Raw genomic sequence first — 22,079 nt, forward strand, 5'->3', positions numbered from 1 at the left:
ACCACAGCAGCCCCTGAGCTGTTGTTTCTTTTTGTGTTGTTGTTAATAATAAGTATTAAATTAGACTTTATCAGTCACAAGCCTTTAAAGTAAACGGGAGTGACTCAGCATTCTGACTCCTGCTTCACCTCTAGCTGTGTCCAAGTACTTGCCAAATGTTGCCTTTAATTTTCCTGTTATTCAATGAAACCATTTCCTTCATACTATTCTGACTGAGTCATCTCACCCGTCCTACCCGAGTCTCGCCAACACTCTGCGTGTTCTCCGTCACCACATCCTGAATCTCCTCCGTGGTGTGCCTCTGTTCCTCTTGCCTCCATATTCACCATCTGATGTTCACATTTCTAATTGTGTCCATGCCACAGTCACAGCATCTTCAGTTCTGCTCCAGCTTCGTCTCCTTTCTTTGGTGATGTGATCTCCAAAGCGTACATGATAGCAGGTCTCACTTGCATCTTGTAAATCTCGCTTTTTCCTGCTCTCCTTCTGTCATAAGTAGCCCCTGATATCACTGCCTCGCCCTGCCTGCACTCTACCTGCTCCTCCACCTGCTCCACCCCACCCTTTGCAGCTTCAGCCTCATGGCACCTTAAACCCATCTGCCACCCCCTGACTTCCTCATGCTCATGTGCTTTCTATAGATGTGCAGAGACACATTGCAGCTCCTTTGATCGTCACAATCAGTGTTTTCAAATCAAACAACACATCTGTAGCGCACAAGAAGCCATACTGCTGCTCGCTGATCGTCACCTCTCCTCCATGGTTATCTCCCGTACTGACGAACTTACGAGTGATCAGAAACATTGGAAATAATCAACACCAAATTGAACCCAACCCTGTGTGCTTCTTCTTTGCATGATGGTGAAATATAGTTTCATTGCACGTTGCATGGATGGTTTTAATATCCATGCCATTTTATTAGGGAAGTGTTAGGTACCTTAATACCTAATAGGGTACTTAATAATAGGTACCATAACCTTAATAAGGTAGCAACAAGTGAAGCAACACTGTTGCTCCACATGTGGGAATATCTCATGGTACTTGCACTAGCAACAGAGGGTACAGAAAGAGGTTCCTCAAACACAGTGAGCACCCAGACATGAGGTGTTTCTGTGGAAGACTGTGGGATCGACACAGGAGTGACCAAACAGCCGGTCCATAGCACAAAGTAAGGAAACCATCTCTTCACGGCACGACGGACGGGCGGTTTGAGGGAGGAGCGACACATGTCGAACTGGAACACCACCAGAGGTGCTTACAGCACCAACTGTCAGCCATCTATCACACAGTCCTGAAATCCCTGCTTTGATGGATGAATGGAGCAAACATGAAAACGTCCCGACACATAAACCTGCGCTGACACGATCGCCTCAGAGATGAAGTATCTGGACTCCCATCAGCATGTAGAACTTGGTGCTTCTGGACTGGAGGTGAAAATAGTTCGAAAGAACAACAGTAGCGTGTTATTAGTCATGGTCTGGTGTTTGATGGCTATTCAGCCACTCAGTGACATACACGCTGAGCTCCAAGTAAAGTTCTGGTTGTCGTTTAGGAGCAACGTCGTTGGCAGATCTTAGTCTGACCAGAATGAACCTTGTTATAAAACTCTCGTTAGTGAGAAGAAAACCGTCTGTGAACTGGTCACCCTGGAGTTCAACTGCCAGCCTTTCACAGAAGCAGCCAATGACCTGGTGCAGTTGTTGAAGATGCTGTCTTTGGGTCATGTTGTGCAGTAAGATTCTTGTTACGTCTGCACTGTTTGACTTGATGATGTTGTGTGACTCTCTTTCACTAGTGCTTGCATGCAAAGCCACATCAGTACTTATTGTGTCCATTCATTGTTTCCTAGCTAACCTTCTTAGCACGAAAGGTAATGTTATCGAACCAAGCTGACCACACTGACCTCCCAGCTTTTCCTCCATCTCCATGTAACATTGTGCTATTTAAGGTGGAGCCCACGCTCATGCTGTGACGATGAACTCATGCTGTCTTTGTGTTCCTGTTTTTAACCTTTAACTGTGTTTTCATTATGTCAAAGCTGTCCAGATATCCCAAACTAAAGCGATGTGTCTCTGTCCCTCAGCTCGAAAGCAGGAGATCATCAAGGCCACTGAGCAGCTGATTGAGGCCATTAACAATGGAGACTTTGAAGCCTACACGTTAGTCATTAAAGTACTTGTCAGTAAACTCTCACACGTTCATATGTTTCCATAAAGCTAATGAATGTGTTGCCTGTGTTCTTTCAGGAAGATATGTGATCCTGGTCTCACATCCTTTGAACCTGAAGCCTTGGGTAACCTGGTGGAGGGCACAGACTTCCACCGCTTCTACTTTGAGAACGGTACAGTGTTCCTGCGGGACATGGTCTGATGAAGCATCGTAGCTGTCCCAGTTTAGGCTCACATTTCCTGTAAGAAGTGCATCGTGTGCAGAAGCCACTGTGGAGAGTGACTGCATCCCTTTGTGTTGCACTGCCTCATTCACCACCTGTTGCAGCTCTGACTCATCTATTGTCTTTATTACGTTGGTGTTACGTTGGTGTTACGTTGGTATCATGTTGGTGTTACGTTGGTATCACGTTGGTGTTACGTTGGTGTCACGTTGGTGTCACGTTGGTGTTACGTTGGTATCACGTTGGTGTTACGTTGGTGTTACGTTGGTATCACGTTGGTGTTACGTTGGTATCACGTTGGTGTTACGTTGGTATCATGTTGGTGTTACGTTGGTATCACGTTGGTGTTACGTTGGTGTTACGTTGGTATCACGTTGGTGTTACGTTGGTGTTACGTTGGTATCACGTTGGTGTTACGTTGGTATTACATTGTCTCGTGAAACAACGTGGAGCGTTGTGGACTTCTCTGCTGTAGCGATGAATCTCCTGAGTCCAAGCCATGAAAATGGTAAATGGCACACTGGCTTGTGCAGCATGTTTGGACATGAAATGCTGGTTGGGCAGCAAAACCAACATTTACCACAACAGAAAGCAGTTGTTAATCAAGAGCAACAAATTCAACCAGTTCACCTGGTTGCTCTGTGGAGCGGGTTTCCTCGTGCGTCCCAGTGTTTTCCAGCACTGTTGGTTGATGCAGGTCATTTTCTTAGTATCTGAGGCCTGGATATATTCAGTGTATTTCCATGTTTCCGCAAAAGTTCAGCCGTGTTTGTGGTGTTACTTTCCAACACGCTAACACCCTGTCTAAAAAACCAAACTTGTCTTGCATAAATTACTCTGTACAGTTGGGTTTGGGGTTTTGTCTTCGTTTAAGTCTGAGAAGCAGCTGCATGCTGCTGCCACACCAGCAGGTCGACACCAGAGCTCAGTCAGCTGATGCATCAGCGTTTTATACGTTTTGTTAAGACTTTAAGCCAGATTTGTCACTCACTTCAGTCATTTAGATGTGACTGATGCTGGATATTGGCTTGGTGCATAGCTAATACCTTCTATGAAATGTAAATGTAATTTAAGAAACTAACTATTAACAGAGTTAATAGTTAGTTTCTTAAAAAAAATAGAGTCACTGAAGCCTCTTTCAGTTGTTATATGCCGAGCAATTTCACATATTTGTAATTATTAATAATGCATCGGATGCTTTAAAGCTAATATGTGGTACCTGTCGAGTGTTTGGTTGTGTCACAGTGTTGTTGTCCTCTGCAGCTCTGTCTAAGGGGAAGCAGCCCATCCACACCATCCTGCTCAACCCTCACGTCCACCTCATTGGCGATGACGCCGCCTGCATTGCCTACATTCGCCTCACCCAGTACATCGATAGCAGCGGCATGCCTCGCACCATGCAGTCAGAGGAGACTCGCATCTGGCACCGCCGTGACAGCAAGTGGCAGAATATCCACTTCCACCGCTCCGGCTCTCCCACCGTTCCCACCAAGTAAGATCGCCACCAGATTGCTTATAATGTTTAGACATGTAGGAACAGTTTTAATGAGTGTGTAGCATCAAGTCAGTTAAACCCCTGGGATATTGATCTGATCAGTGTAGTGGGAGAGAGTGGGCTGATGGATCAGGTACAGCTCCTTAACCATAGGTAGGCCAGAGAGCCAGCAGTGAGACAACCCCCCAACAGGAAAGGTTTTAATGGTGACGGCCATTGACGTGTTTCCCTCGTCATCTTTTCTCACTGTTTATTCCCCAGTTTTGCATTTGGCTCGGGTCAGTGTCGCTGCTGTTAGCATGAAACAATATCTAGACCAGGGTCGGCACCTCCGGGCCTCGAGGGCCGGCGTCCTGCAGGTTTGAGATGTGTCCTTGATCCAACATAGCTGATTTAAGTTCTCCAGAGGCCTGGTGATGAACTAATCATCTGATCCAGGTGTGTTGACCCAGGGAATTACAGAGGTTGCACAAATAGTCCAGAACATCAACATATGCTGGGAGACACAGAAACCCTCTCAGGTGTTTTAAGCAACCGGCCGACGAGTGAACATGCTCTTCTAACACTCTCGAGACACAAAGCGTTCCAAGTTTTAGTGTCGTAACCAGTAATGTTGGTGCTTTTGTGTAGAGATCATTCTGCATGTGCTGGTGTTGGTTGATCGGACGAACATGTTTGTTTAAATCACCACCCTGCTCGATTTCCAGAATAAAACAGCAGGCTGCTCCTCCGTCACATGGACATCTGACCACAGTCTGGACAAAGTATTCGAGAACAGCGTTAAACATTCACATGGGACAAAGTTTCCCTTTAACAGCTTGACACGTATTCCACGTCTAACGAGCCGTAATGCCCAGTAACTAGATCAGAGCAGTGGGTGAAGCTGACTGTGTGGGTTTGTGTCTGACTGTGCTCCACTTTCAGCTGAGATGACCTCCACCACCTTCCAGCCTACAGCAGTCAGCTGACTGACTTCTGCCGTCTTTCCATCGGATGCCCAAGCCACGCCTCCCCCTCGTTTGCTAGCGCTCTGCCCTCTCAGTGTGTTGTTTACATTGTCGCTGCTGAACTGAAGTTTATTCTAAATGTAAAGGAGTTCACACTTTGACAACATCACTTTGTAGAGAGAGTGCAGGGTGTTCAACATATCTCTGTTTGCAGCATTTTTATTACTGGTTTCTTGATATATTCTTTTTTAAATAGAAGTGGACTCTAATGGTGCCACTGGTTCCACTTGATTTTAATGGGCTAGTCTGTGAAGCTCCCAGTCAGGATTACACATGTTGTGCTATTGTGATATTTTTACCTTTTGGCACAATGACCGATATCAAACTTTTTAATCACGTTTCTGTTTCCAGACACAAGCCTGCTTTGTTTGGCTGATCCATAGGTTTTGGTAATCATGTAATTTGCTCTTTGCTTGATCCATATGAGTTGACTTATCTTACTGATGTATGTTTACTAGGAACTGTAACTACATGTTTAAAAGGGAAACCGTTTGTTTTAGTGAGTTCGGTCATCACGGAGCATCGTGGGAGGAAGTGTAGACATAGATTCTTAAAGCCATTCTGACTCCTGCCAGTCACATTTTCATACAATAAGAAGTTAATTATGTGAATCTGTTTGTTTACATTTTACAGTGTGATATTGATGCCTGTCCTTCTCCTTACTTACCTTTAAGAACATCCTCCGTATTTCATCCTCTGCTTAAAGTCGAACCCTGTTTAACCGTGTAAATCAGTTTGCTAAGTTTCATCACTGACCGGGTTACTCATGCTCAACACTCATTATGTTACGCTATAGTTATTTTAGTGCCACCATCTGACTGAAAGGGAAACGGTTGTTGTGGAGATCACAGGGAACAAACTTTAATTCCAGATTGAATTGAGTGCAGAGGAAGCCGTTAAAGACAGTCACAGGTGTGTTTTTGTGTTAAATAATCACTGAAATATTTAGAGAACTGCTTCGTATTGATTTCTTTGATCACATTTGTCCATTTCAAAGGACACTTTGGGTTTATCTTTGTGATTGAACTGTATGATGGGCTGCTGGTATTTAATGTTGCCATGATGGGCCAAGCCTGATGTTTAAGAAATCTCAAATAAAATGTGATTTATGCCAATGAGCGATTTGTTTTTTCATTCCTTTTGTGAACTCTGCATCAGTGATATTTCTGAAGTTTTGCTGCTGATGCTTAGCTTTGATATTTCTTGTTGTGCTTTGATGCTGATTGTGAAAAATCCTGCTGAACCTGCCCGCCCCCGCCCCTTCATCCTCACTCAGTTTCAGCAGATGCCGCCCCTCCCTGACTTATTCCTGTTAAAAAGGAGTTTTTCCTTCCTCCTCCTGTCACCAAGCTCTTGCTCGTTGGGGTTTTCTCTGTTATTGTGGGGTCTTTACAGTATAAAGCAGTAATTTTGTTGTGATTTGGAGCTGTAGAAATAAAACTGAACTAAAACAAAATGTTGAAATAATTTGATGTAAAAATGACCAAGTTACCTTCACATCTTTTAGAGTTTTTCACTCAACTCTTGGTACCCCTACAGCTTCTCGTGTTCCTTCTTCCTGATGTTGCTGTCGTTCAGAACCGCTACATCGATCACTACGGCCGTCTTCTTCTGTTTGTCTACCACCACTATGTCTGGTTGGTTAGCCACCACCATTTTGTCCGTCTGTATCTGGAAGTCCCACAGGATCTTAGCTCGGTCATTCTCCACCACCCTTGGGGGCGTGTCCCATTTTGACCTCGGGACTTCCAGGTTATACTGGGCACAGATGTTCCTGTACACTATGCCGGCCACTTGGTTATGGCGTTCCATGTATGCCTTGCCTGCTAGCATCTTGCACCCTGCTGTTATGTGTTGGATTGTCTCTGGGGCATCTTTACACAGCCTGCACCTGGGGTCTTGCCTGGTGTGATAGACCCCAGCCTCTATGGATCTTGTACTCAGAGCTTGTTCTTGTGCTGCCATGATTAGTGCCTCTGTGCTGTCTTTCAGTCCAGCTTTGTCCAGCCACTGGTAGGATTTCTGGATATCAGCCACCTCCTCTATCTGCCGGTGGTACATACCGTGCAGGGGCCTGTCCTTCCATGATGGTTCCTCGTCTCCCTCCTCTTTCTTGGGTTTCTGCTGCCTGAGGTGTTCACTGAGCACTCGGTCATGTTGGGGCCATCTTCGTGATGTATTCATGGACGTTCATTGTCTCATCCTGGACTGTGGTGCTGACACTCATCAGTCCTTCCTTCTGCTTAGCGTACAGCCTCAGGGTGCTGGACTTGGGGTGAATGCATGCATCAAGACCGTGCATGGTCAGTGGCTTCTATCTCCTCCTTTGGCCAGCCTATTACCCCAGCAGGGTACCTGATCACGGGCAGGGCGTACATGTTGAGCCCGGATCTTGTTCTTACCGTTCAGCTGACTCCTCAGGACTTGCCTGACCCTCTGCAGGTACTTGGTGGATGCAGCTTTCCTAGCGGCCTCTTCATGGTTTCCACATATATGTAAATAAAAACATCTATATATAAACATAAACATAGTGACTACAACCCAAGACTAAAATCTATCCTGTGTATTTGTGTGCGAGTTAGCCAGATTACACAACCAAAGTTTGTGAAGAAGAGTTTACAAAGAGTTCTCAGGCTGTGTCAAAGGAAACACCTACTAACATCACGCACTAACGCATACTACCACACAATCCCAATTCAAGAAAGTGGAGACGTGTAAATAAAAGCAGAATTTAATAAGAGAAAATATATCAGGTGTGCAACAGCAGCAACATGTCTCAAACAACGTTGGTCAGCAAGCAGCATCTTAGAGGTTCACCGATGTGCAAAAGCACTGCTTAGAGTATCTATAATTTCACATTATTATTACACAGAATTATGTTTATGTTCCTACTTATGTTTGTTGCTCGTTGTGTTTTGCACCTACAAAACCTCGTAGACATCGAATTGACCACAAACTCCTCGAGTTCAATGTTATTACATAGCACCGAATCACAACAGTCTAAAAATGCTTTATATTGTCAGGTAATACAATACCTCATAAACCAAGCTGTTAATGTAAAACCTCTGTGCTAGCTGAGGTCCAACAGCTAAAGCAGGAAGGGGAACTCCAGGCCTCCAGTGTCCTGCAGGTTTTAGACGTGTCAGCTGATTCAGACTGCTGAAGGACCTCCTCTACATGTCTGGAGGTTCTCCAGAGGTAATGAACTGGTGTGTTGCAGGACTGCAGGACACCGGCCCTCCCCACCCCCGAGCTTAAGCCTGGCCAAAATCCCAAACACGTGAGCAGTAATTGAGCTTTTCACATATTTATGACCTCATGTTGTAAAGAACAGAGGACCAAAATACCTCCACAAACTCTGAGACTGATAAATGTGCATTCAAAGCAGCATATCTGACCCTCCTCTGTGTATCTCTGTAACATTCGTAGTATAAAGATTCAGGTTTTATCAGATACACTAAAATTAGCGTAAGATAATACGAGTAAGTCTTCCCAAAGCTACAATCATAAAACCGTGTGTACAGTTGGCACTTTCTTCAGCATTAACCGATTTACAGAAAACTCACCTGCTGCAGGCTCAGTTCAGCTTTGACCAGTGTTCCCAGTGTTCTCCCAGAACTCCCAGTGGACAGAAATATCCTTCGTCTTTGCCACAAACTCTTTGAAGTTATATGTGGTGAAAAAATGACAACGGGCATCATTCGAGACATGTACAGTTTTATTGTTGTGTCACAAACACACTGCAGCTCTTTTACCTCATTAGCATTTTTATTTTGATCATCTGATAAAGTCATACATGCCCGCATAAATATTTGCACTGTTAATATGTATATATTGTCATCACCATGGAATTAAGATGCTCCGTTATGAGATTGATTTTCTCTTTTTGACCTTTATTCTTCCAGTGGATCAAAGTAAATGGCAACATTGTTACATGGAAAATATGTAGATGAACAGCAAACACACGTAATCATGTCTGAATGCGTCGCAGCCGCCTTATAGCAACACAACTGTTTGTCTGCGATGGCAAAGGAACAAACAAAGGTTTACCTGTAGCTTCAAAATACATCCAAACTCTCTCTCTCTCTCTCACTCACACACACACACACACACACACACACACACACACACACACACACACACACACACACACAGCAATAAATAAAGAAACACAGGTGTCACAAATGAAGCGGGTAAAAGCCTCGGCCTGGGTTTAAAGTGGCTTTAAAGTCAAACGTGATAACAGTGATGACAGGAAACAGTCAAATCCACGACTACATTATTTATGTGTTGAAAAACAAAACTAAAGGACAAGTCTGCTGTTACGTGTCTACAAATCTGACGAGAAGCCCAAAACCAACAGAGTGTTACTGGGACCATAACCAGACTCTAAAAGGACCCACTGGTTTCTGTTGGAGCGATCAGTTGATCTAATTAGAGCCTGTGGGCTGTTCATTTTCTCTTTAATCACTACCAGAGGTCTCTTCCTGTTTATAGTTCTTCCTTCCGACTGTTACCAACTCATATGGTTTTTGCTCCAATGTCTATTTTCTGTCCATAATTTGCTAAACGAGCTTGAAGAACACTGAGACCATGAAACCTGTGATGCCATTTTTCCTAATAAATCAAAGGCAAACTGTCCATTTTCTCACAGACTCAACACTTCATTTTATATTAAAGTCAGTGTTGCAGGCTGGAGGAAATGTTGCTGCATGCATGGCCAATGACAGCTGTGTGCAGCAGAGGAGCAAAAGCAGAGCTGACGTTGGGTTTTCCTGTAGATTTGTTGACAATAACAGTCAAAGCTGCGCTTTAAAAGGTGTGAAAACGCTACGAGTAGCTGCAGGTAAGGAAAAGCACCAACATGAAGCACGAGGACATGAGTGCTGCACCGAAACATTCATCATCACTACTTTCTTTCTCCGTAGACACGGCACACACAGGTGACAGAAACAATGCTCCACACGTGGGAAGGACAGACACGTGGATAAAGTAAGGGCAGATGACAAAAGGTGTGAGCACACAGCCTTTGTAAACAGATGGGCGGATTGATGTCGGCTGAGTTTCTGATGACACACATTCACACTTTATCTGGCATTAATCTCATGTGTACTGTGGCCGTTCTGCAGCTGGTGCATGTACAGCAGGTTCAGGTGGGCTAATGTGGTAAATGCTTTGAATTATTTCAGCTTCTTTCCAGTCCCAGCTTGACTTTTTGTCATCAACTCCCCTATGTACAAATGTTTACACGAGTTCTTCAAGAAGAGGCCGGTGCGTGAGGCGAAACATCCGAGACGCGCCTTTTCTTTCTAATCCGCCTTTGGTGCATCGTACCTACATCACATCAAAGCAGCCACAGGAAGCGAAACACGAACAAAAATCATCAGGACGGTGAGGGGTGGCTATCTTTGGTCACAATCAGAGCGAACATCTATCGTTAAAGCACAAAAATACGGTTCCAATATCTGACAAACCAAAGAAGAAGAAAGAAAAACTCCAGTGATGAGCAGGGACAGAGGGCGGTTCGATCTGAGGAAGTGTACGTCACCAAAAGCTTCAGTGGAAAATGTAGATCAGTGGAAGCAGCTGCTCAGCTAAGGTTTTCATCCTCCTCCTCATCCTCGGTGTCCTCACAGTAGCGCTGGAGCAGTCGGTGCAGGTGCTGCTGCAGCGCATCAGGCTGCAGGGCATCTGCGGTGTTGTCCAGGCGCTCTAGGTGCACATGCTTCCCCTGAGCATCCCTCACCACGGTCCTCTTCTGGCTGCGTGAATTACGCATCTGGCTTCTGCAGGAACAGGAAACAGTAGTAGTTCATCCAGGATCACAGTAAGTGGCTGCAGACTGCCAGGGTCCACGTTTGTTTCATAAAGAACAATAAATGCATCACCTTCATTTCCATGTTAATTAATCATATCGCACCACATGATGCATCATGCTTTAACTGTTGTTTAAATGTTTGCATCAGGATTTGAAATGTTTTTCTGATATTTCAGATTTCCATCTAAACAAACTCAGAATCATTGTGTTGTTTCCTAAATCCCTAATAATTTTAACTGTATTGCATCTATACTCGTGTGGTTACATGGTGTTGTCACATCTAAAAAGATGCTGGTTTGAGTCCAGCTGGAGGCTTTGTTATTGGATCAAATCAAATGTGGCGACGCCCTTTTAAAAGAATGATGTCACACATCATGTGGACTGAAATGAAAAACAAGTTCACTCTTATATTCACAGCCTGTTCTCTCTCTAGCCCGCTGGAACAAAACGTGGCTGAAACAAGCATCAGAAACCAGCAGAGCATAAGCAAACATTAGCATATGCTGCTGTCACTTTGCTTTATTACTCACTGGTTGTACCAGTAATGGCACCATTGTTTCATACCAGGAATGCCAGTAATGTGAAATATGTGTGTCTGCATCTATTATTGCTACACTGCACATCTCAGGATCTGATGAAAACAACAGAAGTTGTATAAATAATGTGCGCACGTGTCTCTTTTCTCCCTCACAGACAGTAAAGGTTAGGACAGTCACAGTGTGGTCACACAGCACACTCATGCAGTCCAACCTTTTAACCACAGAACCGTCATCCTGTACAATCTCTTTCTCTACTATATGCGGCATTAGCACTTTTCCAAATCCTCCAGCGTAACTCATTGCCTGGAGGGGAAGAATGAGGAAAGACAGATCAAATGCTAGAAAGCTCTCAGGTTTTCTCAGCGCAGTGATAAAATGCCTGCATTACACCACGAGTGTCCTTTCATCCTCGACACGTCTAAAAACAAATATTATTCCCGAGCTGAAATCTTACTGACCTTCTCAAAGTCCTCTCTGGCTGAAGGCAGGTCTGCAGCCAGCGACGGGTCTCCTGTGTGCTTCTCCATCCTCTCGCCTCTCACCACAGTTGTCTTGACAACCTTGCTGACCTTTCTGCCCTGCACTGGCTCCACTTCAAACTCTGACGCTGTGGCAGCGCTCAAAGCTGAGGACTCTGAAAAGGTCAGCTGGGAAGGAAATACGATGTCATGGTTACTTTGAATAACAGAGGACTGAACTACAGCGAAGACGTGCCTGCAGTTAACTGGATTTACAGTTAACTGGCTCACCCAAACACATCGGAGAGAAAGCGAGTCCATCAGAGACGTTAACTTGGGGTGAATGTCTTCCCCGAGGACATCAGGCATGCAGACTGATCTACCTGAGCTGCAGCCAGACCCTCCACTGGAGCCAGCGTCCAGTTGGGTTCAGGCTTAAAACCTTCACAGCTGCATCAGGAGGCCCTGAATTATCCCTTGGTTGAGTTTGTTAGACTAAGCAGTTTGTCTTCGCTCAGTCTCAGTGTGTATATGCAGCACTTCTGTATTTAATATTAGCAGCACTCTCTCCCTGCACTTCACCTCTCTGCTCGCTTCTCTTTCCCCTCACCTGCAACAGGTTGCAGCACTTTGAGGCAAAAAATAAATTGACTCTCGACTGCAGCAAAATAACTCTCCTCATTACCGGATATAAAACACAAAGCAACAGTAGGATTAGCAGACGTCAGAGGCTCTCACCTCCTTCTGATCGCCTCCACTATGAAGCACAGTTCTCTTCACCACCTTTGAAACAGCATCTCCCTCCTCTATCTGGACCGACTCCTGGTGAGAGCCTTCGATGGTCACTTCCTGTGTCTCCATGCCGTCTGGAGACACATATTTACGAATGACCTTCCGCGTGACCTGTTGGAGAGGCAAGTCACTGTAAAGGTTTTCTGTATGAAGGACCAGGTTTTAAGTGTAATACAGATTTCAGTGTTGAATCTTCCTCACTTTCTTGACCACCATGTTGCCATCTTCATCGATGTACTTCTCTTCTGTCAGGGTCTGCAGGGGGATGTCTGGCAGGTTATCGGCCTGCAAAAGACACAAAACGCTTGCTGTCGGTTCACACCTTCACTCACATTACGCACAATCTACAGACGTCAAAGCACATTTTGCAATCAATCCAACGGTAATTAATAATAGTCAGCTCCAACAGATCTCTGTATTTCAAGTCCGTCTGAAAACAGTGTTGACGATTGCTGAATACCAGCGTCATTATGGGTCCATTCAGGTTATACACAGTGCAGCTTTCCTTTTTCAATGCACAAGTATCACTTCCAGTAACAAAAGAAAAAAAACCCTAATGGTGACGTGACAACATGTGTAGAACAAAGTGTAGAAATGCAAAAAAACCAAAAATGTGAATCTAAAGTCAATGAAATTGTAAAGGACCAAAGTTTCTAGCTGACTCTCTGAAATATGACGTTCTGCATTAGAGGAAAATGAATTTGAGCCGAGTGTATTATACAGGATTAATCTGAAAAGCTCAGGCTGAAAAAGGAGCAGCAAAACGATCCACTAAACCTTCAACAGGCCACAGGCGCACTGCACTGCACGCAGTCATGCTCGTTTACCTGAATGATTACTCTGCGTCGGACCACCCTGGTGGTCAGTACATCCTCCTCTGAGCTATCAGAGGACAGCATCCCTAGCTCCTCAGCTATCTCCTGCACATAACCAGCATGGGTCAACATAGCATGGGTCTAAACAGTGTCTACAGTTAACTTCTGAAGCCACAGGTCTCTGTGCAATGCTGTGAAAAACTGAGTACACTGTTACTGCTTCCACAGGAATCAAGAGGGTAAGTAGCAGGTTCTGCTAATCAAATGCATGTGAGCAGAAGTCTACAGCATTCAGGTGAGCATCAACACAAGCAATGAACTCAGCAATGAACTGCCCAGATTGTTGGCCAGAAGTTGTTGCTGTCCATCAATCTGACGTCCAAACAAGTCAAAGTGGAAACATTGTTAGCAGGAGTTAGAGTAGAGGCGATGAGCTGCACTTGGCCTGGGTACGTGCAGTCAGTGTAGGGAAGTCCTGAATCCCAGAGTCAAATGAAAGGCCACCTGTACCGAAGACACTACCACTACTGAAGAACAAAGGGGGGTCTGAAGTACTCCCACAGATCTGCAACAGAACGGCTAAAAAATAAAAGACTCAAGCTGGGGTAGTAGTCCAAAGACCAGAACTCAACTCTTTACCTTAAGAGAGCTGTGCATAAACAAAAGCATAACTGCACTGCCCCATATGACTGTATCCTTCATAGCTAAAGGAAATTATTTTTGCATATATTTAAGGGGGGGATTATCTGTACATGTGAGTGGGATGAACTGCAACAGGCAGAAATCAAAGCAAACAGGTGCAAATGTCTCAGACTGTTAAAGATTCCTTACAGCAGCTCATGCATTTCATCAACAGTTTGAGATACTGCAAACAAACAAACCCCAAACAGCACACTGGTGTGAGGAAGAAGTGTTTGTGTTATGACATTTGCAATATTTCTAATATTTATGCACACAAAAGCATTTTCAGTGTCTTTTAGTCTCCAAAGTACCGACTGCTTGTTTGTCTCTTGATTTAGGAATGCAGATCCACAGCACTGTGCTCATGCTTAACCTCTTACCCGTCCCAGGAAGTCATCATCGTCATAGTATTCTGCCTGATCTCTGGAAGGGAGCTCCTCCAGTACGGGGAGCCCGCTGTCTGTCTGATACGCCTCTACATCATAAGCAAATTCAGGAAGACTTTCGCTACTGGTAGAGAAGAGATTTCTATCTTCTGCCCGCAAGAAGAGCTGGTTTGCTTGAGTAGCACGCTGAAGGCCAGTATCAAGACTACTCCCAGGTACTGGTGAAGGGGGTTCAGAGATATGATAGGTAATCACATCTTCTGGTTCCGAAAAGTCAGAGAAGGCTTGTCTGCAGTCAAAGAACTCCATATCTGAATCAGAGTGCTGTGGAGATTCAGAGCCCTTGAAGTGCTGCTTTACTGGGACATTCGGTTTACCTAATTCAGATTCGGACGCTTGTTTCTCTCTAGTTCCTGTGAGGACCTTCTTAAAGTCTGGTGAAAAGTCTTCGGTGTCTCCAAGGGTTTCAGACTCTCTCTTAGTCAGAGCTTGGCTCTCAAGCTTAGCTGACATAGAGTCGCTGAACACTGACAACAGGAGGCTCCTGTCATTCAAGGACACTTGGCTACAGTCAGGAGCTCTCAGATGTTCTGGAAGCATTGCCTGGTAATCTCGATCAGGAGTTGGCGAGGGTGAAAAGTGCTCACTAGATTGTGCTTCCTTCAGGGACAGCTCCCACTCAGAGCACCTGTGGGATGCAAATGAAGCCTTCTCACGTGAAGGCAGAATTGGAGTAACAGCTCTGTGAGTTGTGTATGTGCTGTGTTCAGGTAGCTGTAGAGGGACTGATGCCATCAGCTTGTCTTCACCAAAGAGCACACCTATGTTACTGCTCTGCTGTGTTATTGTTGTAGCAGACTGAAGCTGTGTGTCATCGTCTGTTTGAAACCGTGTTTCCTTTGGTGTCTCAGGAGCCTGGAAGTGAAATTTCAACATTATCTCAGTAGCTAACTAAGAATACCAGAGGGTGAGCTTTAACCATGCAGACAAAGCCTTTTTTAATCCAGAAAAACAAAGCAAGTTTAGTCTGAGTTTAGGGAAATAGGTTTACTGCTTAGAAACTGCAAAAAGTGCCCCTCAATAAACAACCGTCTGTCATCAGACAAATGAACTGAAGGGAATAATTAGTAGCTCACGACACATCCCCAGCATTAATGCACTCCATGTTGTTGTTAGTTCAGCAATGTATTTTCCTTTTTTTGTCACACAGTTACACTTTTTTATGTCCAAGTGACATAAAAGGTTACGTTAATGAAAACTAGTTACTCTCTGCTGGATTTCATGCTTTCAGTCTTACCCTTTGAGAGGCTAGCTTGGTCTTTAGATCATCAACACTAACAGGCTGGGTCTTCTTCTGCTTTCCTTCACCATCATTAACATGTGAGTCTTCCTCACAGACGGTGGTTTGTAAAGTTGAGAAGCTTCCAACCTGGGATCCGGGCTCCATCCATTCTTTGTATGACTGAAATTCTGGTTGTAATTCTTTCATTTCTTGCCACTTAGGATGTTCTTCACCAGACTTATCCCCAATTTGAATTACTAACGGTGACATCGCTGTTGGGCTTTTGATAAGTAACGATGAAGATGGACCAGAGTCTAATTCCTCCTCTGATTCCGCAGTTTCAGGGCTCAAAGGTCGCGAAATATCATTAATCCAACAATCAACAGGCAAGGCCACAAACTCAGAGTCTGATGCAAAAGAAACCGGAGAAGATGATCTATCTACTGGAGTAGCATTCATAAAATAAGACGACAATATTCTCATAAATTCAGGTACTGGTGAGTCAGGTAACAGTTGTTCAAACTCACCGAGAGACGACACAGATTCAGGTGAGGATGGTCTGTCACTACCAGGAACTTTTGATGATTTGACAATCAACTCGTACTCTGAGTCTGAACTCTGTGATTCAGTTGACGATGACTCACAAATAGTGCTGTAAGCCTCCAACGACTCTGTAAACTGAGGGATGGGAGAGTCTGGAGACAGCGGCCTGTTCTCATTGAACTCTGGCATTGATTCTGGAGATGATGCTCTTTTGTCAGCCATGTGTACGGCAGATTCAAATGACACAGGTATGTATTCAGAGGACTCAGAGGATAGTGGCCTGTCTGTCTCGTTTTGATCATCAAACAGTGGAACTTCCACAGATGATGGTCTGCATTCTACAAAGTCAAAGTCTAAATTCAGTGGCATATGATCTGAACCCAATGCTAAAGGTGACGATGATGATCTGGGAAACATTACACATTCTGACAATGCCACTGTAAATTCTGGTACTGGAGAATCTGGTGAAAGTGGTCTGAACTGACTGACTGATGTCACAGGTCCTGGTGATGGTGCTCTTGCATCTAACACCATGACTGCATTGGGGGACATGGAGGATTCTGGTGAACCTTCATTTTGTGTTTCTGCCTCAGGCAATTCAAATATAGACTTTCCCTGTCTGTATGGAAGTGCTCGTGAAGAGAAAATGTGTTCAGTCATAGGTGGAAGTGACTCTGCCTCCTCTGAATTTTTATCCTTTTCTGTCCGATTTTCATCATCTGTTTCACTTCTCTCGTAGTCCATTGTGCTGTCAACAAACTGTGTAAACCTTTTTTTACTATGCAAAGTTTCTCTGGCACACTGAAGATGACTTGCTTGAGAACTTGGACTCCATCGCTCAGCATCATCAGCGAGATTATACTCAGTTACCATAATTAGTGATTCTTTAGGGTCAGGTGGGTCTTTTGATTCATTTAAAGATGATCTGGATGCAAGTATTTCCTCCATATCTAATACTAAAGATTCAGGTGATGCTGTTCTTTCTCCCGTACAGAATGGAGCTGAAGCCTGGGATAAACTGTCAGAATCTGAAAAGTCTAATGGTGACATGTTTCTCACACACGTGAAAGTTTCCACAAAACTCTTTGTGAAATCGGGCACTGGTGATTCAGACCCCAGGAGTTCGTCATATGATCTTTCGGACTGCGCTGACAATGCTCTCTTGGTAGTGACTCTTGCGTTAAATGGAGAATATGTCAGATCACAGTCCAGATCTGAAAACAATGATGATAATGATTCAGAGGATGAGCTGCCATAAAGTGTTCCTGCTGCTGGAGCCTCAAAAACATTTTGTGCAAACCAAGGGAGAGGTGAGTCTGGAGAAAGCTTCTTGTGTTCATCAAATGACTGAGTAGATTCTGGAGATGCTGATCTAATGTTTCCAAGTAGCACTAATGTCCCAGGAGACATGGGCCTGTATTCTGGTATAGATTCAACAGAGAGCGGCCTTTCTTCTGTTTCTGATTCTACTGATTCAGGAGAATCTGGTCTGTTCTCAACACAGAAAATTGTGGACATCAAAAAGTCCCTCACAGCGTACTCGACATCTGATTCGATGGATTCAGGAGAGGATGAGCGATACCCAACATTTACAATGACGTGTTCTGGCATTCCTGGTGTGTAATCGGGTATTGGCGAGTCTGGTGACTGCACTTGGTACTCATCTCCAGATGCTACCGAGCCAGGTGAAGAGCATCTCATGTCATGAACTAGTGAGCTTAAACTTATAAAAATATATTCATCGTCCGAACATGTTGACTCATGAGATGCCGATCTTTGTACAAAGACATTTTTGGGTACTCTAAACAGTGTTTTCACAAAGTCAGGTACAGGTGAATCAGGTGAAAGTTTATCTGATGATAGAGATTCAGGAGAAAGTGGTTTACCAAGTGTTGGGAGGTCTATTTTTAGGTCTGAAAGCACTGACTCAGGGGACATGGACCTTAAAGCACTGTGAGACTCACGAGGTAACTGAATGGGTGAGGCAGGTGAAAGGGGTTTACAATGATCTTCTGACTGAGTTGAATCAGGAGATTCTGCCCTGTCCTCAAACATCTGTAAAATCAGAGGAGCATATTCTGTTTCTGAAGCCACCGATTCAAGTGACGATGACCCGTGAGCTTTGAACTCAACATTAGTTTCTGGCAAACCCCGTCTGAAGTCAGGTACAGGGGAATCAGGAGAAAGACTTGTGTATTTGCTCACAGATGGTAAGGATTCTGGAGATGAATGCTGGCCTTCTGGGACCATAAGAGAATATAACTCTGTTTCAAAATCAGATAACACAGATTGAGGTGAACAAGACCTGAAGTCTGTATATGATATTGATGATTCTAGATCTGGTCCAAATTCAGGAATTGGTGAGTCTAGTAAAAGTTTAAACTCTGATGCAGCTGATTCAGAAGATTCGGCTCTGTCCTTAAAAAGCCCTGTGGCACACAAATCTCTCTCTGAATCTTCATCTGAATATACTGATATGGGTGATAAGGGCCAGTATTTGACTTCTAACATAGTGGTGTACTGGGATAGTGGAGAGTCAGGAGACAAACATCTGAGGTCAGACACATCTGATTGGCAGGAGTCTGGTCTGTCCTTAACATCAAACATCTGTGAAATCAAAGGAGCATATTCTATTTCTGAAGTTACCGATTCAGGTGATGACAACCTGTGACCACTGGCATCAACACAAGAAAGAGTGGAATTTGGTAAATGACCTGATTTGTTTAGAGAGCCACTTGATTCAGGAGAAGATGATGTGACATTTGCCATTAGTGATACAGGTGAGGAAATTCTATACTCTGATATAGAGTCAAAGGTCAAAGGTTTCTCTTCAGTTTCTGATTCTAATGATTCTACAACAACTGGCCTATCTTCAGTATCAAGTAAGCGGTTAGCTAAAGATGAATACTTAACATCAGACATAACTGTTGATCTAAACTCAACAAATGATGGGTAACGTTCAGCTACTCCTGACATGACCTGAGGTTCAGATGAATCTGGTGATTGAGTTTGACTTTCGTCTCTAGATACGCCTGAATCAGGTGATGGAAGTCGGTGTTCATCTGTCATTGATACAAATCGACCCTCTTCAAATTCTAAATCAGAAAAACAAACAGATTCAGTTGAACTGGACCTGCATTCAGCATTCGAAACACTTGGGGGGTGAAATATAAAATGTTTGAATTCAGGTATAGGTGAATCAGGGGAAAGTGTCCTAAATTCATTTTCAGAATCTGGTGTAAGTGATCCCCCCTTCACCTCAAAAAATTGCATGTCCAAAACTTCTAAGTCATTGTCCAGCATGAAAAATGTAGGTGATGATGACCTGCTTCCAAAAACTAACACACCTTCTTCTATATCTGGGTTGAATGGTGGTGGTAGAGGAGAGTCTGGAGATAGAGGCCTAAACTCATTAATGGATGCCCTTGAGTCAGGAGACCATCTTCTTATTTCTGTCACTAAGTCTTCAGGTGACATGGGCCTATATTCCATGACTGACTCTGGTGAAAGTGGCCGCAATTCAGTTTCTGAAATGAAAGACCCTGGACTGCCAAGGATGCAGGACTCAGCAGGACTAAACTCTGATGAAACTGAAGGTTCAAAAAATAAAGCAGAAAATTCCTTCTCTTCCACATCTGAATCGAGTTGAATACATTCTACATTGGTCCCAGTATCATCAACTATTTCAGCTCTGTTTACAAAACTTTCTCCTACATAATGAGGATCATACAGCTGACATATCATCTGGTGTGCCCTAAATGTTTCATCAGCTGCTGACATCTTGTCTTCAAGATTGGAAGCTGAGTCTGTTCTCTCATCTGTAAAGACCACTGAAGTTGAGAAGCCATATTCAGTATGTGAAAGCAATGACTCTGGTTTGGAGGACCTATATCCAAAGGCAGCTGTGTGCAATTCAGGTACAACAGGTCTGAAATCTTGTAAGGGTGAATCAGGTAAAAATGGAGTGCTTCCATCTGCAGATATTACAGAAACATGTGATAAAGGCCTCCTTTTGTTGTGGTCTGATCCATCAGTTGACACAGCTGATTCTGGTAAAGATGAGTGACACTCTGAAATGTTAGAAAAGTAAGGGAAAATCGGAGGAACTGGGGAATCCGAGCAGATGCCTTTCAAAGAATCTGGAGAATCTGTAATTTCCTCCAGCAATAAAGACCTGTTTTCTGACTTAGAATCAGGTGACAATGGTCTGTCCTCTGAATCCTCCAGAACATACTCAGTTTTTGTTCCAGCATACTCAAAAAACCCAGTTTTACTTGTCTCTCCGACATAGTGATGATCATGTATTTGAGAACTTAGCTTCCAAAATTCAGGACCATAAACAAGTTTATAGATGGGCACTTTAACCTTCTTTAAGGACTTACCACTACCAGCAGTCTCTGTAAACTCTGTGATTCCTGATTTAGGAGATTTGGGTGTGTGTTCAGTACAAGTTATGTCTACACTTGATTGTTGAAGCTCAGAATTTGAAATTAGTGACTTAGAAAGTAGTAATTTATGATCACTAAATGAAATTGATTCAGTAAGACCTGTTTCAAATGTCGGCATTGGAAAGTAACCACTCTCTTCTCCAGAAATTTCAGAATAAAGAGATGAAGGTCGAACTGCAGAGCAAAATGATAGAGCTGAGTACTCATTCCTTGACGAAAGCAAAACGGGTGATAAGGGTTTTCCAAGAGTAGCTGTAAGCGGCCTGTCTTCATCAACAGAATCTGGAGATGAAGCTCTGTTTTCAGAGAATAATGATTCCAGGGACACAGACCCGTATTCTAGATCAGAGCAGAGTGAATCAGGTGATGAGGACCTTTCCATTGTAGCTGTAACATAACCTTCTGACAAAGCTAGTTTAAACTCTGGGATGGGTGACTCAGATGTAAGAGCCATGTCTTCATCAACAGAATCTGGAGATGAAGCTCTGTTTTCAGAGAATAATGATTCCAGGGACACAGACCCGTATTCTAGATCAGAGCAGAGTGAATCAGGTGATGAGGACCTTTCCATTGTAGCTTTAACATAACCTTCTGACAAAGCTAGTTTAAACTCTGGGATGGGTGACTCAGATGTAAGAGCCATGTCTTCATCAACAGAATCTGGAGATGAAGCTCTGTTTTCAGAGAATAATGATTCCAGGGACACAGACCCGTATTCTAGATCAGAGCAGAGTGAATCAGGTGATGAGGACCTTTCCATTGTAGCTGTAACATAACCTTCTGACAGAGCTAGTTTAAACTCTGGGATGGGTGACTCAGATGTAAGAGCCATGTCTTCATCAACAGAATCTGGAGATGAAGCTCTGTTTTCAGAGAATAACGATTCCAGAGACACAGACCCGTATTCTAGATCAGAGCAGAGAGAATCAGGTGATGAGGACCTTTCCATTGTAGCTGTAACATAACCTTCTGACAGAGCTAGTTTAAACTCTGGGATGGGTGACTCAGGTAAATGCGGCCTGTCATCATCAACAGAATCTGGAGATGAAGCTCTGTTTTCAGAGAATAATGGTTCCAGAGACACAGACCCGTATTCTAGATCAGAGCAGAGAGAATCAGGTGATGAGGACCTTTCCATTGTAGCTGTAACATAACCTTCTGACAAAGCTAGTTTAAACTCTGGGATGGGTGACTCAGATGTAAGAGCCATCTCTTCATCAACAGAATCTGGAGATGAAGCTCTGTTTTCAGAGAATAACGATTCCAGAGACACAGACCCGTATTCTAGATCAGAGCAGAGAGAATCAGGTGATGAGGACCTTTCCATTGTAGCTTTAACATAACCTTCTGACAAAGCTAGTTTAAACTCCGGGATGGATGACTCAGATGTAAGAGCCATCTCTTCATCAACAGAATCTGGAGA

At 43.9% G+C, this 22,079-nt stretch overlaps 2 protein-coding genes across 13 annotated transcripts in view; one reads left to right on the plus strand and one right to left on the minus strand.

The window, feature by feature from the left end:
• LOC120735293 (calcium/calmodulin-dependent protein kinase type II delta 1 chain) overlaps nucleotides 1-6,012 on the plus strand; it is a 68,382-nt gene extending 62,370 nt beyond the window's left edge. For all 6 annotated transcript variants that reach the window (XM_040034592.1, XM_040034594.1, XM_040034596.1 and 3 more), the window contains 4 exons: nucleotides 2,084-2,159; nucleotides 2,247-2,341; nucleotides 3,656-3,884; nucleotides 4,812-6,012. In XM_040034592.1, the coding sequence (XP_039890526.1) occupies nucleotides 2,084-2,159; nucleotides 2,247-2,341; nucleotides 3,656-3,884; nucleotides 4,812-4,815 (404 nt within the window). In that variant the 3' untranslated portion in view covers nucleotides 4,816-6,012. The remainder of the gene's footprint in view (nucleotides 1-2,083; nucleotides 2,160-2,246; nucleotides 2,342-3,655; nucleotides 3,885-4,811) is intronic.
• A 2,758-nt stretch (nucleotides 6,013-8,770) lies between these two features.
• Nucleotides 8,771-22,079, minus strand: part of ank2b (ankyrin 2b, neuronal) — a 120,303-nt gene continuing 106,994 nt past the window's right edge. For 3 of the 7 annotated variants that reach the window (XM_040034600.1, XM_040034602.1, XM_040034598.1), the window contains 8 exons: nucleotides 15,681-22,060; nucleotides 14,378-15,298; nucleotides 13,329-13,421; nucleotides 12,703-12,786; nucleotides 12,448-12,612; nucleotides 11,710-11,898; nucleotides 11,463-11,554; nucleotides 8,771-10,680 (listed from right to left, as the gene is read on the minus strand). In XM_040034600.1, coding sequence (XP_039890534.1) covers nucleotides 10,485-10,680; nucleotides 11,463-11,554; nucleotides 11,710-11,898; nucleotides 12,448-12,612; nucleotides 12,703-12,786; nucleotides 13,329-13,421; nucleotides 14,378-15,298; nucleotides 15,681-22,060 — 8,120 coding nt within the window. In that variant the 3' untranslated portion in view covers nucleotides 8,771-10,484. The remainder of the gene's footprint in view (nucleotides 10,681-11,462; nucleotides 11,555-11,709; nucleotides 11,899-12,447; nucleotides 12,613-12,702; nucleotides 12,787-13,328; nucleotides 13,422-14,377; nucleotides 15,299-15,680; nucleotides 22,061-22,079) is intronic. The other 4 variants (XM_040034603.1, XM_040034604.1, XM_040034599.1 and 1 more) reach the window with 3 other exon arrangements.

The sequence above is a fragment of the Simochromis diagramma genome, unplaced genomic scaffold (genome assembly GCF_900408965.1).
Source record: "Simochromis diagramma unplaced genomic scaffold, fSimDia1.1 OVJJ01000439.1, whole genome shotgun sequence".
Taxonomy (NCBI): Eukaryota; Metazoa; Chordata; class Actinopteri; order Cichliformes; family Cichlidae; genus Simochromis; species Simochromis diagramma.